This window comes from Castor canadensis, chromosome 17 (assembly GCF_047511655.1).
Source record: "Castor canadensis chromosome 17, mCasCan1.hap1v2, whole genome shotgun sequence".
Lineage (NCBI taxonomy): Eukaryota > Metazoa > Chordata > Mammalia > Rodentia > Castoridae > Castor > Castor canadensis.
The window spans coordinates 15,863,318-15,875,958 of NC_133402.1; the positions used below are offsets into that span (position 1 = coordinate 15,863,318).

General features: G+C 48.1%; 1 protein-coding gene across 5 annotated transcripts in view; it reads right to left on the minus strand.

Moving 5' to 3' along the window:
* Window positions 1–11,735, minus strand: part of LOC109699536 (integrin alpha-D-like) — a 51,656-nt gene extending 39,921 nt beyond the window's left edge. The window contains exons 1-16 of one of the 5 annotated variants that reach the window (XR_012443265.1): window positions 10,894–11,118; window positions 10,169–10,274; window positions 9,208–9,311; window positions 8,863–8,933; window positions 8,597–8,711; window positions 6,991–7,127; window positions 6,742–6,887; window positions 6,348–6,501; window positions 5,924–6,074; window positions 5,654–5,727; window positions 5,362–5,491; window positions 5,132–5,274; window positions 4,831–4,968; window positions 4,533–4,742; window positions 281–411; window positions 17–174 (exon numbers count right to left, since the gene is read on the minus strand). Coding sequence is in view for 4 of the 5 variants with exons in the window: in XM_074060149.1 (XP_073916250.1) it covers window positions 37–174; window positions 281–451; window positions 4,533–4,742; window positions 4,831–4,968; window positions 5,132–5,274; window positions 5,362–5,491; window positions 5,654–5,727; window positions 5,924–6,074; window positions 6,348–6,501; window positions 6,742–6,887; window positions 6,991–7,127; window positions 8,597–8,711; window positions 8,863–8,933; window positions 9,208–9,311; window positions 10,169–10,274; window positions 10,894–10,930 (2,025 nt within the window). In the remaining variant the exon portion in view is untranslated. Of the gene's footprint in view, window positions 1–16; window positions 175–280; window positions 452–4,532; window positions 4,743–4,830; window positions 4,969–5,131; window positions 5,275–5,361; window positions 5,492–5,653; window positions 5,728–5,923; window positions 6,075–6,347; window positions 6,502–6,741; window positions 6,888–6,990; window positions 7,128–8,596; window positions 8,712–8,862; window positions 8,934–9,207; window positions 9,312–10,168; window positions 10,275–10,893; window positions 11,244–11,601 lie in introns of those variants that run through there. The other 4 variants (XM_020179596.2, XM_074060149.1, XM_074060146.1 and 1 more) reach the window with 4 other exon arrangements.
* Between the last annotated feature and the right edge of the window lie 906 nt (window positions 11,736–12,641).

Here is a 12,641-nt window from a genome sequence, read left to right on the forward strand (position 1 = left end):
GGGCAAGAGGACTCACCTAATTTGTACTTGGAGGTTTCAGAAATATGAAGACAGACAGTGGCATTGCCCAGTGCCTGGACAGAAGCCATCTCGTCCTGACACTCGAACACAGACCTGGCAACCACTGCAGGTGTGAAACTTATGGTCACTGACATTCTGAGGATAGGTCTGGTCCTGTGGGCAGAATGCAGAGCTGAATCACCACTGGCAATGGGGCAGAGGGTGGGGGTCCTAATCTGGACCTAGGACCAATGGGGATATCTGAGGAGGCTGTTCTTACCTGAGCAGCAGTACATGTCCCTGGGACCCCACGGCCAGATCCACCAGCCCATCCTGAGTGAGGTCCTGACCCCCACTCAATGACTGCCCAAAATACTGGAGCCTGGAAGAGAGCTGGGAACCGGCGATCCTCTGTCCAGAAGAGAAGGTAAGCACAGTTGGAGGGACGGAGCTGTGATGGGGGAGGGAATGCTGTGGTTGGGGAGGGAGCTGTGGTTTGGATGTGGTCTGTTCTCTAAGAGTTCACGTGTTCAAGGCTCAGTGTGTCACAGCCTTTGAAAGTCAAATGGGATTGGGTCATTGGGGAGCATTGTTATGGTGGGGGGAGGATTAAGTCGTTCTTATGCAATCCCAGTTAGGTCCTGAGAGAGTAGTTATAAACGAACAAGGCTGACCCCTCAGCCAGACATGGTGGCACATGCCTGTAACCCTAGCATTCAGGAGGCAGAGGCAGGAGGATGGTGAGTTCCAGGAGAGCCTGGGATAGTGAAATCCTGTTTCAAAAAAAAAAGTTCAAAAAAATTCCTCTGTTTTCTTTGGCTTCCTGTGGTCTCTCCTCACACACACCTACCATGAGGCCACCCACCAAGATGTAGTTCAGCCAAGGAGCCCTTGCAAGAGCCAGCACCATGCTCTTTGGACTTTCAGTCTCCAATACCGTGAGTTAAATAAGTGTCCTTTCTTATATATTACATACCCTCAATTATTTTGTTATATCAACAGAAAATGGACTAAAACGGGGTAAGGACACAAGTTTAAAATATGCAACATGAGAAGTAGAGAAGTGAGGATGTAAGAGAAAGAATAGGTGAATACTAAAAAGAGGCCACAAAGAAGGACCTAGAAAGAAGAGATGAGTAGGAAACGATGACCGGAGAAAAGAAAGTGAAGAAGGGGAAGATTAGAAGGTGACAAGTCTTGGTGGTAAGTTTCATTCCCTGGTTGCAATTCTGACTCCTGCACTTATGAATCCTAAGGCCTTGGAAAAGGGCTCAATTTTCTGTGCTGTGATTTCCTCATCTCTCACATGGGGAAAGTAATACCTCAGGGTTTAGCTACGAACATAAGATAAACTCATATAGTTCTTGGAACTGCACCTGGAGTGTGACCCACAGCCAGTAACATCTCATGAAAACTAAGGCCAAAAAGGACCTCAGAGCTCATCTAATCTTGTCTCCCATTTCACAGATAAAGGAGAAAAGTTTGGGGGACTGTGCCAAACTCATACAGAGGCTGATAAAGACCTGAAATCAGATTTTCTGACTCCAAGCCTCAGGCCCCTTTTATGCTGTCTCTTCAAAGGAAAAGGAAAGACCCAGGTAGGATAGGGAGTGACTGCACTCAGTCCCAGATTCTACCTTCCTGGGCAACACCTCCCTATAGGTCCTTTTTCCTTTACTTCCATTATTCTTGTAATGTCTAATGCCCTAGAGAATGTGCCCTTTAAGTCCCTGGCACTGTGGGGACTTGCAGACATTATGAGTAACAACAACCACTAAGGCAATCTTAGAAGGACAGGTAGAGACAGAAATAACACAACACAGTCAAGCGGCCAACACCAGGGTCCTCTCACTCCAAATAACAGATCTCATCGCTGAATTCTGCTGCTCAAAGTGAGACCCATGAGGGGCAACACAAGCTCGTGTTGGGACTTGTGATGAGTGGAAAGAAGGGAAAATCATGGTGGTCAGTGAGTCCAGAAGGTTTCCTCCTGGGGTCAAGGCCTGTGGGTAAAACCCAAGTGATGCTTGTCCTCAAGTGTCTACCCAGATACACTTCTAAGCCATTTTGGCACAAGAAAAGTTAAACAAATTGGTGCTGACTGCATGCAGTTTCATGTTATTCTCAATAAGGTCTTTCACTCTCTTCTCTAGATCCTCTCCCAGTTGTTAAATTATAACAATCATAGGAACAGTAATAGATTATATTCATATAACACCTATTATGTACCAGGTACTGTTTGTAGCACCTTACTTGCACTAACTCCTTTAATCCTCCCAGGAGCAGCCAGATGAAGCTGGCTCTATTATGCCCACCATTTTACAGATAAAGAAATTAAACACAGAGAAGCGAGTACTTGTCACTTTTCTCATCTCTGTGACAAGATACATTAGAAAAACAACTTAAAGAAAGAAGGATTTATGTTGGCTCATAGTTTCTGAGGTTTCAGTCCATCATAGCAGAGATGCATGGTGGAGCAGCTCACCTCAGGGTAGCCAGGAAGCAGAGGGAAGAAGGGAGAGAGAGAGTCAGAGACAGAGACAGACAAAAAGAGAGAATGCCTGGACTAATGAGGGCTTTCTTGATTTTCCTTTTTTATTCTATCTATTCCTTTTTTATTCTATCTAGCCTATGGAACAATGCTGCCCAGATTTAGGGAAGGTCCTCTCCGCTGAATGAATCCTCTCTGGAAACACCCTCACAGACGCACCCAGAGGTTTGCTTTACTAATCTCCTAGGAGTTTCTCAAACCAATGAAGTTGTCAATCAAGATTAACCATCATAGTCATCAGCCTGACCAACACCACACAGCCTGACCAACACCACACAGCTATTGGCAGAAGCAGAGGGACCTTCCTCGGTACTTTTATTGGAGGGGGAGAAGTTTGTTTGTTTTTGGAGATGTCATTCACATACTGTACAATTCACATCTCTAAAGTATACAACAAAGTGGTTTTTAGCATGTCCACAGAGTTGTGAAACCATTACTGCAATCAATTTTAGAACATTTTCATCACCCTAAAATGAGATCCTATTCCTGTTAACAGTCACCCCCATGCCCTTCATTCCCCCTAACACCCAACCCTAGGCAACCACTACTCAATCTGCTTCCTGCCTCTATGCATTGCCTATTTTGGACATTTTATATAAATGTAATCATACAATATGTGGTCCTTTGTGACAGGCTTCTTTCACTTAGCATAATGTTTTCAAGAATCAGCACCTCATTCCTTTGACACCAGTGTATGGGTATGCCACATTTAACTGATCCACTCATCAGGTGATAGACATTTGGCTATTATGAATAACTCTGCAATGAGCATTCATGTACAAGTTTTGTGTGGACATATTCTCAGTTCTCTAGCAGTAGAATTTCTAGATCATATGGCAACTCTATATTTACTCTTTTGAGCAATTGCCACACTGTTTTCCAAAGCAGTAGCACCAATTTTATATTCCCACTGGCAAAGCACGAGGATACCAAATTCCCCACCAACACTTGTGATTGTCAGCCTTTTTGATTCTAGCCATCCTACTGAATATGAAATTGTCCTTCACTGTGATTTTTCATTTGTTTGTTTGTTAATACTGGGGCTTGAACTCAGGGTCTGGTACTTGCTAGGCAGATGCTCTATCACTTGAGCCACACCCTCAGCCTGAGTGGAGCTGGATAAAGACCCTCCTATTTATGCCTCCCATGTCCAGCTTTTTAGTTAAGATGAGCCAAGCTAACTTTTCTCCCTGTCTGGCCTTGAACCTTGATCTTCCCAATGTCTGCTTTCCAAATAGCTGGACTTACAGGCATGAGCCATCACACCTGGCCCCTCAATAGAGTTTTCATTTGCTGATGCCTGGTGATGAATGCTATTAAACATTTTTTTTCATGTGTTTATTAGCCCTTTGTTAATCTTCTTTGAAAAAAATGTCTATTCAGATATTTGTGTATTTTTAATTGGGGCTTCCTTAATATTTGCCAAGGAAAGCAGCTCTCCCTTCTCGGGGAACCCTGTTCCATTGAGTGAAGGGCTCTTGTCTGATGACCACTGGTTGCAGGGATGGAAAAATTCATATACCACTCAGGGAGATGAAGAGGCAAGAAGACAGACAGATTGAGGCAGCAAGACCCAAACAGATGAGTAACAGACAGCCACTGAGAGACAAAGCACTGGGGTAGAAGTCAGAGACTAGAACTTCCCTAATCCCCATCTCTACTCCACCATGAACCTTGGACAAATCAAGTCACATCTGTAAAATGGATTTGCTGATGCCTTCCCTGTGTACCTGTAAGGCTGCTAGGGCATTAAAAGGTCTGGGTGGGCAACTACTCAAGTATCAAATACTGATACAAAACAGTATGTGTACAAGTAAGTGTTCTCATTTTTTAATACCACAGGTTTAACTTGCTGCAAAATGCCTAGGGCTGGGAAAAGTTGTAAAGTGAAGGCAGAGGGGAAGATTTTCTAGGTGGCTGTGAGAAAGGTAGAGAAGGAAAGAGAATTTTTCATAGTAACAGGAAAGAGTGATGGCCTTACCTGGCTGTGCACAAGGCCAATGTCCAGTCCTGAGACCCCATGAAATATGTAAACAGCACCCCGGTTCTCTTGTTCTCCAGGGGCTCCGATGGCCACATCTGTCAGCTCATCCCCGTTCACATCCCCCAGCACTGTCAGAGTTGCCCCAAAGCGGCCCCAAGGATGGCCCTGCTCCCCATGGAGGACAGTCTCACACTGCCACTTGCTCCACTGCAGAACAAAACCAGTGTCAGGCCCAACCCAGACCCTTCCACCCTACACCCACCCCCAACCAGCCCAGGTCCCAGCTGCCACTCACCCTGGGCATGGAACACACAGACACCTGGCCCCCTCGGGTCTGCTCGTAGTAATGGGGGGCCCCAATAAGGATCAGGTCAGTGTCGCCATCTCTGTTCACATCCACGGAGCAGAGAGCAGCTCCAAAGTAAGAGCCAATCTGGAGGGCAGAGCTTATAGTCACCTACCTGTCCCACCAGAGGCATCCCTTCTGGACCAGGTCCCAAATTTTCCCAGCACCAGGATCTCCCCCATGGAGGCCCTTCATCTCCTTCTCCACCCCTGGCCATACTGCTCACCCTCATGACTTCCTCCATACCAACCTGGGTCCCTGTGACTTCAGTGTTTGGCTCCCACTTTTTGGATTCCTGGGTGAAGATGACAACCTTCCCGGTGTGCTGGTGGCGAGGAGCCCCCAGGACCAGGCTCTGTATCCCTTTCCAAAAGGCCAGCTCAGCAGAGTAACCTGAGAGGGCCAGGCCTCAGCTCCAAGACTCCTCTTCCCTTTCCCAACAGCTCATCACCACCCCCCGTCCCCCGCAGCCTTCCTCACCCAGGTAGGAGTCCCTCATGTCCACACTCTCCTGAGACATGTTGATGAAGATGGGGTTGCCATTTGAGGGATACAAGAAGGCACCTCCAGACCAGCTGAAGCTCCCCACGGCCCCCAAAACTGGTCCATCCTGGGAGGAAAGGATTCCAGGGCTGAGCAGGCTGAAGCAAGAAGACAGCCCAAACCAAAGAAAGCCTATCCCTGACTCCACAGAGCTATCCCCCACCCACCCTGTCTCCCTCCTCCCTCCTTTCCCTCATTCTATACCCACAGTCTGAAAGGGGCCACTCACAGGTGTGAACAGGGCACTGAATCCATCCTGGGACATCTCAAACTCAAAAGAACTACTGCTTCCAGTCTCTGTACCTGGAGAAAGCATGATGCTTGGGTTTCAGAAAGAAAGGTGAGCTTTGCCAGATCTAAGAAGGATTGTTAGTGAATCAGTGATTGGAGCCCAACACCTATAGGAGGGTCAGAGCCTAGGATGTGAGGATCTTGGTTCAAAATGGAAAGCCATTACAAATGAGGATTTCTGATGCAAGTAGCTCCATCTCTGACTTACCCTCAATGGCAAAGATCTTCTCCTTCAGCTGGTTTTGAATATCCTTTAGAGCACCAAAGTTCTCTACATGAAATATGTGTTCATGGGAAGGCTTAGATGCAATGTTGTTTAATTCATTCCAGGAATGTGCACTTTGAAAAGCTTTTCCAACCTGTTCCCAGTAAAGAACAACTCACTGAAAGTAATGAGCAGAATGTGCCTGTCTTCCAAGAACCCTGCAGGGTCAGTCTTATAACACATATGAGAAAAACAGGCTTGAATGGCATCAAGTTTAAGGAAAATGATGATGGGTGCCTAGGCTGGGACAGAGTTCTCTTCTTGAAGGCAAGAGGAGAGAGTGGAGTTTTCTACCCTTGAAAGGAAGGTGCCTGGAGAGAAAGGGATGGGAGGGAGGAAGTGGGGGTTAGCCATTGCCAAAACTTACCCCGATTGCATAGCGGATGATTCCTGCCTTCTCAGCCTTGGGTATGACATCATTATAATCCTTGTTGTCACCTTCTTTCCTCCCATCGGTGATGACAATGAGAATTTTGGTGGCATCTTTGCGGGCTCCATTTCGGGCAGTGAACAGTTCCTCTCTGTCAGGAAAGTAGTGGATCAAGAGGCCTGTGAACAAAACTACGCTAGGCATCAGCCTTTATGAAAATGAGGCCACGCCCCTTCCTCTGGGAATCCTGTTCCACTAGAGGCCCCAAAGTCCACGAGTGGGTCATGGGCTACATTTCAGACTCCACCTATTCCTTTTGGGGAGAGGCAGATGAGGTCCAAAGCAAGGCATGGATGCTTTGAGTAATGATGTGGGAGAGGCATGCACTCACGTGACCCTACTGATGGCTGTGGCTGTCCACGTGTATCCGCCCAGCTGGTTTACAAAATCCAGCAGGCGCAGAGGATCTGAACTGGAGGTGAAGTCGTTGAAAGTGAAGTGTGTCTTGAATTTGTTGGAGAACTGCATCAGGGAGAACTGGGAGAACCACCTGGGGCTGAGGGCTGAGGCTACTTCCTTAGGGACCCAGCACTTCCCCAGCAATGCCCTGCAGACTGGCCTCCCTCCCCCAAGGACACACCTGGGCATGGGCGCTCGATCTCCGGAACTGGCTCATCACAGCCCTCACAAAGTTCATCATTGTGGCAAAACTGCCTGCGGTGATGCTGCCTGAGCCATCAATCAAGAGCACGATGTCCTGATCCTGCTTGGGACACTCTAGGGAAGGAGAGGCTCTGGTCCTCCAAGGATCTCTCCCAAGAGCCTGGGACCTTGACTTCCTGGGCACTAGAACTCACTCTCCTAACCTCCTTCCCCAGCCCCAGTACAGCCCCATAGCTCAGGTCCTCTCCTTGTCAGGAGCAGGACTTCCCCAGTCCCCTGCTAGAGATGCTCTGGAGTCCCTAAAGTCTCATAAAGAGGCCACAACTGTGACTGAGCTGCTTCACCCTTCACAGTCGGTCTGGTAGATCAAAACTCAAAATTCCTCCCAATCCAGAGTGTGAGCAGTGAGAGCCTTCTCATTCCACCGTGGCCATCCACACTCCTGTCCCTGGGCCTGACCCCACCTATTTCCAAACACCCTCACATCCAGCCACAAAAGGGTCCTGCCTGAGCCCTGGTCATGTCTGCACATATTGGTTGAACTGTAGTTTTGTTCAATAGTTTTAATTTCATCCCTGGAAAGAGCTACATACTGGCCCTGTTCTAGTCTCAGCTTCTCTATGGGCTCCTACTCCCATCCTGAGCAAAAGCAGAATCTGTCCTCAGAAGACACTCTTCCAGCACAGAAGGGGAGACTCCATTCCATTCCTGCCTCCATATTCCCCTTCTGCATCAGGGGCCTCACACCATACCCTGGGAGTTCTCATGGCTCCTAAGAATGGAATCTAGAACAAAGTTGGTGTTGAGAGGGGCACTGTCAGTCTCGCCAAGGGCTTCAGAGTGGATGCAAAACCAGGGAGTGACATCAGTCTGCTGTGGGTTGGGTTTGAAAAGCCCACTTTTCCACTTCCTTGTCTTCCATTCCCATCAGCAACAGAGAAACCAAGTCCTGTGCCTCGTCTTGCAGGAGCACATGCAAGCACACACACACGCATGCACATATACATGAACAAACACATATACAACATGCACACATATGCGTATATACACATGCACACATGCACATACACACAATGAATGCATGTGCAAATATACACACATGCCCACAGGTACATGCACACATGCACATATACACACATGTATGCATGCACATATGCACAAACATGCATATATGCCCATACCCACACAGCTCAGACAGCACCCTCCCCAAACTTTCCCAGACTGCTGCACAAACCAGTTGGTTATATCCCAAGGTACAACAGAGGAAAATGAGTTCCCATCTCTCTAAAAGCAATAGAAGCCTGCATTAATGGAAACCTCACCTCGTGTCAGCCCTTGTGCAAAGCCCTGGCCAAGGATCGTCTCATGTTACTTTCAGTGTTGCGTGTGCTATTATTCCCATATGACAGATGAAGAAACTGGGGCTCAGAAAGGGTGAGGTCATGGGAAAGACTGGAAAGCTGTGGCGCAGGGTATCAAAGCAGACAGTAACTCTCCAGCTGTGTTGGAGCCATTACACTGTCCCTTCTTTCTTATTCCACTGCACCCCCAGTTGGATATGTGTGGGATCCCCAAACACTCACCCCGCAGGGCCACTGGGAACCTTTGCTCCTGCAGGAAGGACGAATCCAGCAGGAAGCAGAACCCAGTCAAGTGCATGTTCTCTCTGCATGCATGGTGCACAGTGGGGCCACAGGCCTAAGGGACAGAGGGGACTGCTGGGAGGGGCTGTCTCTGCTCCCACTCACCCTCTCATCCCAGTACTTCCACTCTGCAGAAGACTCCCAGCTCCAGGAGCCCAAGTCCCCATCCTCCCTGCAAGACCCTTCTGTGATCCAAGTCAGCTCACCAGCAGCCGAGAGGGGTTGGTGGCAGCTGCCAGGGACAGGCCCAGGGACATGTTCACAGCCTCTGGGGGCACTGAGGAGACAGAAATGTGCATGGTCATCCTTGGAGACAGAGAAGAGTGTACAAGAACTCAGCAGGGTCACCTTTACCTGAAGACAATGAGCCTGTCAGGTGAAAGGGGCTTCCAGGTCTTGGTGGAGCTGAGGGAGTGCAGGGCTGCAATGGGTGGGAGGCACTGAGGGGTGTGCAGACAGAGCTGAGGTTGGCAAGTGAGACTACTATGGTCTCCACAGGTCCCAATGCCTGGGAGCCTGGTGCTGGAGCCCAGGCAGGGGCAGTGGCTTACCCTGTAACTGGACGGTCTGGCACCTGCCCGTGTGGTAGTTACAGTGGTACAGGCCACCTGTTTGGTTAGAGGCCCGTATCTCTTTGGGGGCTCCAACTACCACCCTGTGGGAAGACAAAAAACACTGCAGTTAAGAGCTTAGACACCAGAAAAATCCAGGCACCAAGGGCTCATGCCTGTAATCCTAGCTATTTGGGAGGCTGAGACTGTAAGGAACACAGTTCCAGGCCAGCCCACGCAAAAATAAAATAAAAACCTTGTGGGACCCTCATCTCAATGGAAAAAAAAAAAAAGCTAGATGTGGTGGTGCACACCTGTCATCCTAGTGATGGTGGGAAGCATAAAACAGAATTACAGTCTTGGCTGGCCTGAGCAAAAAGTAAATCCCATCTCAAAAACAACCATGGGGAAAAAAGGGCTGAAGGTGTGGCTCAGATGGTAGAGCACCTGCCTAGCAAGCAGGAAGCCCTGAGTTAAAACCCCAGTACTGACAAAAAAAAAAAAAGTGACTAAGCACTTGCACCTGATTGCTTTACCTCTGTAAGCCTCAGTTTCCTCGTCTTCAAAATGGGAATTAAATTCTGCATAGGCGGGATTTTTATCTGTTTTGTTCTCTGGTGTATATCCCACACCTGAGACATTTAGTAAAGTGCTCAATAAATACTTGTCGAATGGCTGATTCCTCATAAAGTTATTGTGAAGACTAAATTAATGCCCACGGGTAACATGCAGGTCACAGTACCTAGTACTCAGTAAGTGCTCAATAAATGTTCGCTATGGTTATTCAGCAGCAAGACAGTGCCTATTGTCAGTGCAAATGTTCCTAAGTTGGAGGAAATTGCCACATCTGGTAGAGGGGAAGTGTGCAAGTAATACCACAGAGGTGTAGAGTTGAGGAGGCTTGGGGTTCGGTACAAGGAGAGGAACTGAGAGTCAAGGTCAGTCACCATCTGGGCCTCACCCGGAGTTGCCATACTGGACCACACTGTGACCAAACCCAGCACTATCCACAGGGAAGCTTATCACATGCTCTGTGTCCAAGTTGAAGGCCAGAGAAGAAGCAAAGCCTAGGGAAGAGTGAAAAAGAGAGGAAAGCTTTAGAAAGGGTCACCCTCCTCCTTAACCACCATCCTACCATGCTCAGCGTCACCTCCCAGGACCCCAACTTCCTGCAGTCCCCTCTGGGCCCAATATCCATGAGTCGCCTGGCCTTCTGGCTCCTGGGATCACCCCACTTCTCTCCCCATGGTGCACAAATGGCTCTTCACCCATTGCTCTACTGTCAACTTTCAATTCTCCATTCCCACCAAATGACACCCAGGCTCTTAACCCAATCCTCCCCACCTCTACCCTTGAGGCTTCTATGAGGGAGAGTCTAAGAAAACTCAAAGGCCAAAATAACACTAGCACACTGCACAAACTGAGTTGTTCTGCCTACTTTAGAAATCTCTGGGTTGTCAAGGTGGCTGAGTCTCTCCAAGCATCCCTTGAATTCTCCTCAAACTTGTTCTTCAATATCCTCTCCTGCCACAAACTCTAGATCTCAAACCTATGTCCCAGCCTCCCTCTCACATCAGGTCTCTTTCTCTACCCAGACCCTGAACTGCCAGACAGATCCCCCACTTCTGGTTCCTTGCTTACTAGGATCAGATCCTCAAGACCCCCTTCTTCAGGGTCCAGACTCACCCATCAACAGGAAGAAGACCGTGCAGGTCCTGCTCATGACTGAGAAGTCAGAGGTGGAGTTCAGTGCTCCTGGGCTGCTTCAGAAACGGCTGGACTAAGGTACTGAGGAAGCAAGTGAGCAGAGGTGGTCAAGAGGCCAGAGGCAGCAGGGGAAGTCGTCAGCATGACTCAGAGGTAGAGGGTGGAGAATAGGACAAAAATGGCCAAAGAAGTAGGTGAGGCAGCCCACACACTCCTAGTCCAGAGTTTTCTAATCAGAGATGACTTTGCTCGCTTCTCTGGCCTTACCAATGTTTGGGTGGATGCAAGTACCTGCCCTGCCTTACCCCTCTCTGTTCCCTCTTACACTGGCAGAAGGCTCCCCTTGCCCTTGAAATGCCAGCCAGCTTGGGAAGGGGAGGAGAAAGGCGCCAGTCCTTCAAGACCCTGGTAAAAATCCTCCACTTCCGGACTGGAAGTCTCTAGACAGAGAAGTGAAGCATCTGACCCTAGGAGGAGCACAGAGTGGGTATTCATTCATTCACACTCTCATTTTTTTGTCATTTATTCAACACACCTAAGAGGAGGCTGATTGTAGGAACCCCCTGCTAGAAAAGAGAAAACATAAATCACCTAGCCCCAGTCCCGGGGTCAGTAGAGAAGGCTAATAGGTAAAAAGCCAGACAGTTGCTACAACAGGGGAAGGAGAGAGAGCACAGAGCATCTCACCTTGACTGGGAGGGTGTGGGTCTCTGGGAAGGCCCCCTGGAGGAGGAAGCACTTCGATTGAGTCTGGAGGGCAACTGAAGACCTGAGACTACAGAAGAGGCAACCAGATGTGGACCAGACATGAGAAAAGAGGCTTGTGTGTGTGAACCATGAGAGTGGGAGGTGTAAAGTGTCAAGAGATGAGGTCAGGGTCAAGGAGAGGAGAGGAGGGAGTAGCAGGCCGCAGGCCCTGGAAGTCCCCTTAAGACATGTTGGTTTTGTCCTCTGGACAGAGCATAGCATTAAAAGGAATTAGTGAGCAAGATCTTCACATTTACATTTTAGAAAGCTGGAAAATGATTCATCATAGCCAAGTTACCATCAGCCTAGGTGCCCATCAACAAGTGAACGGATAAAGAAAATATGGTATACATACACAATGGAGTTTTATTCAACTAAAGAAAAATGAAATTGTCATTTGCAGGAAAATGGGTGGAAGTGGAGATCATCATGTTAAGCAAAATAATCCAGAAAGACAAATATGGCATGTGGTCTCTCATAAGTGGAATTTGGTTGAGTGGACAGAAAAGGACATGTTCCCTCTTGCCCTCCCCTTGGCTCTGAACTCATCTCTCACTACTTCACACCTCCCATTCTCATGATTTTGTTGTTGTTAACTTAGGGAGTTGGAATTCCTTCTTTTTTATTGGCTGCATAAGGTGTAGTGCTTGAAGTACATACTCAGCATCCAACAGGATCAGAATTTCCAGACCTAAAAAATTTGGAGGCTACTTAAAAAGATGGACATCGATCTACCATTTGATCCAGCAATACCACTCTTGGGGATATACCCAAAAGACTGTTACTCCAGAGGCACCTGCACATCCATGTTTATTGCGGCACTATTCACAATAGCCAAGTTATGGAAACAGCCAAGATGTCCCAGCACTGACGAATGGATTAAGAAAATGTGGTATCTATACACAATGGAATTTTATGCAGCCATGAAGAAGAACGAAATGTTATCATTCGCTGGTAAATGGATGGAATTGGAGAACATC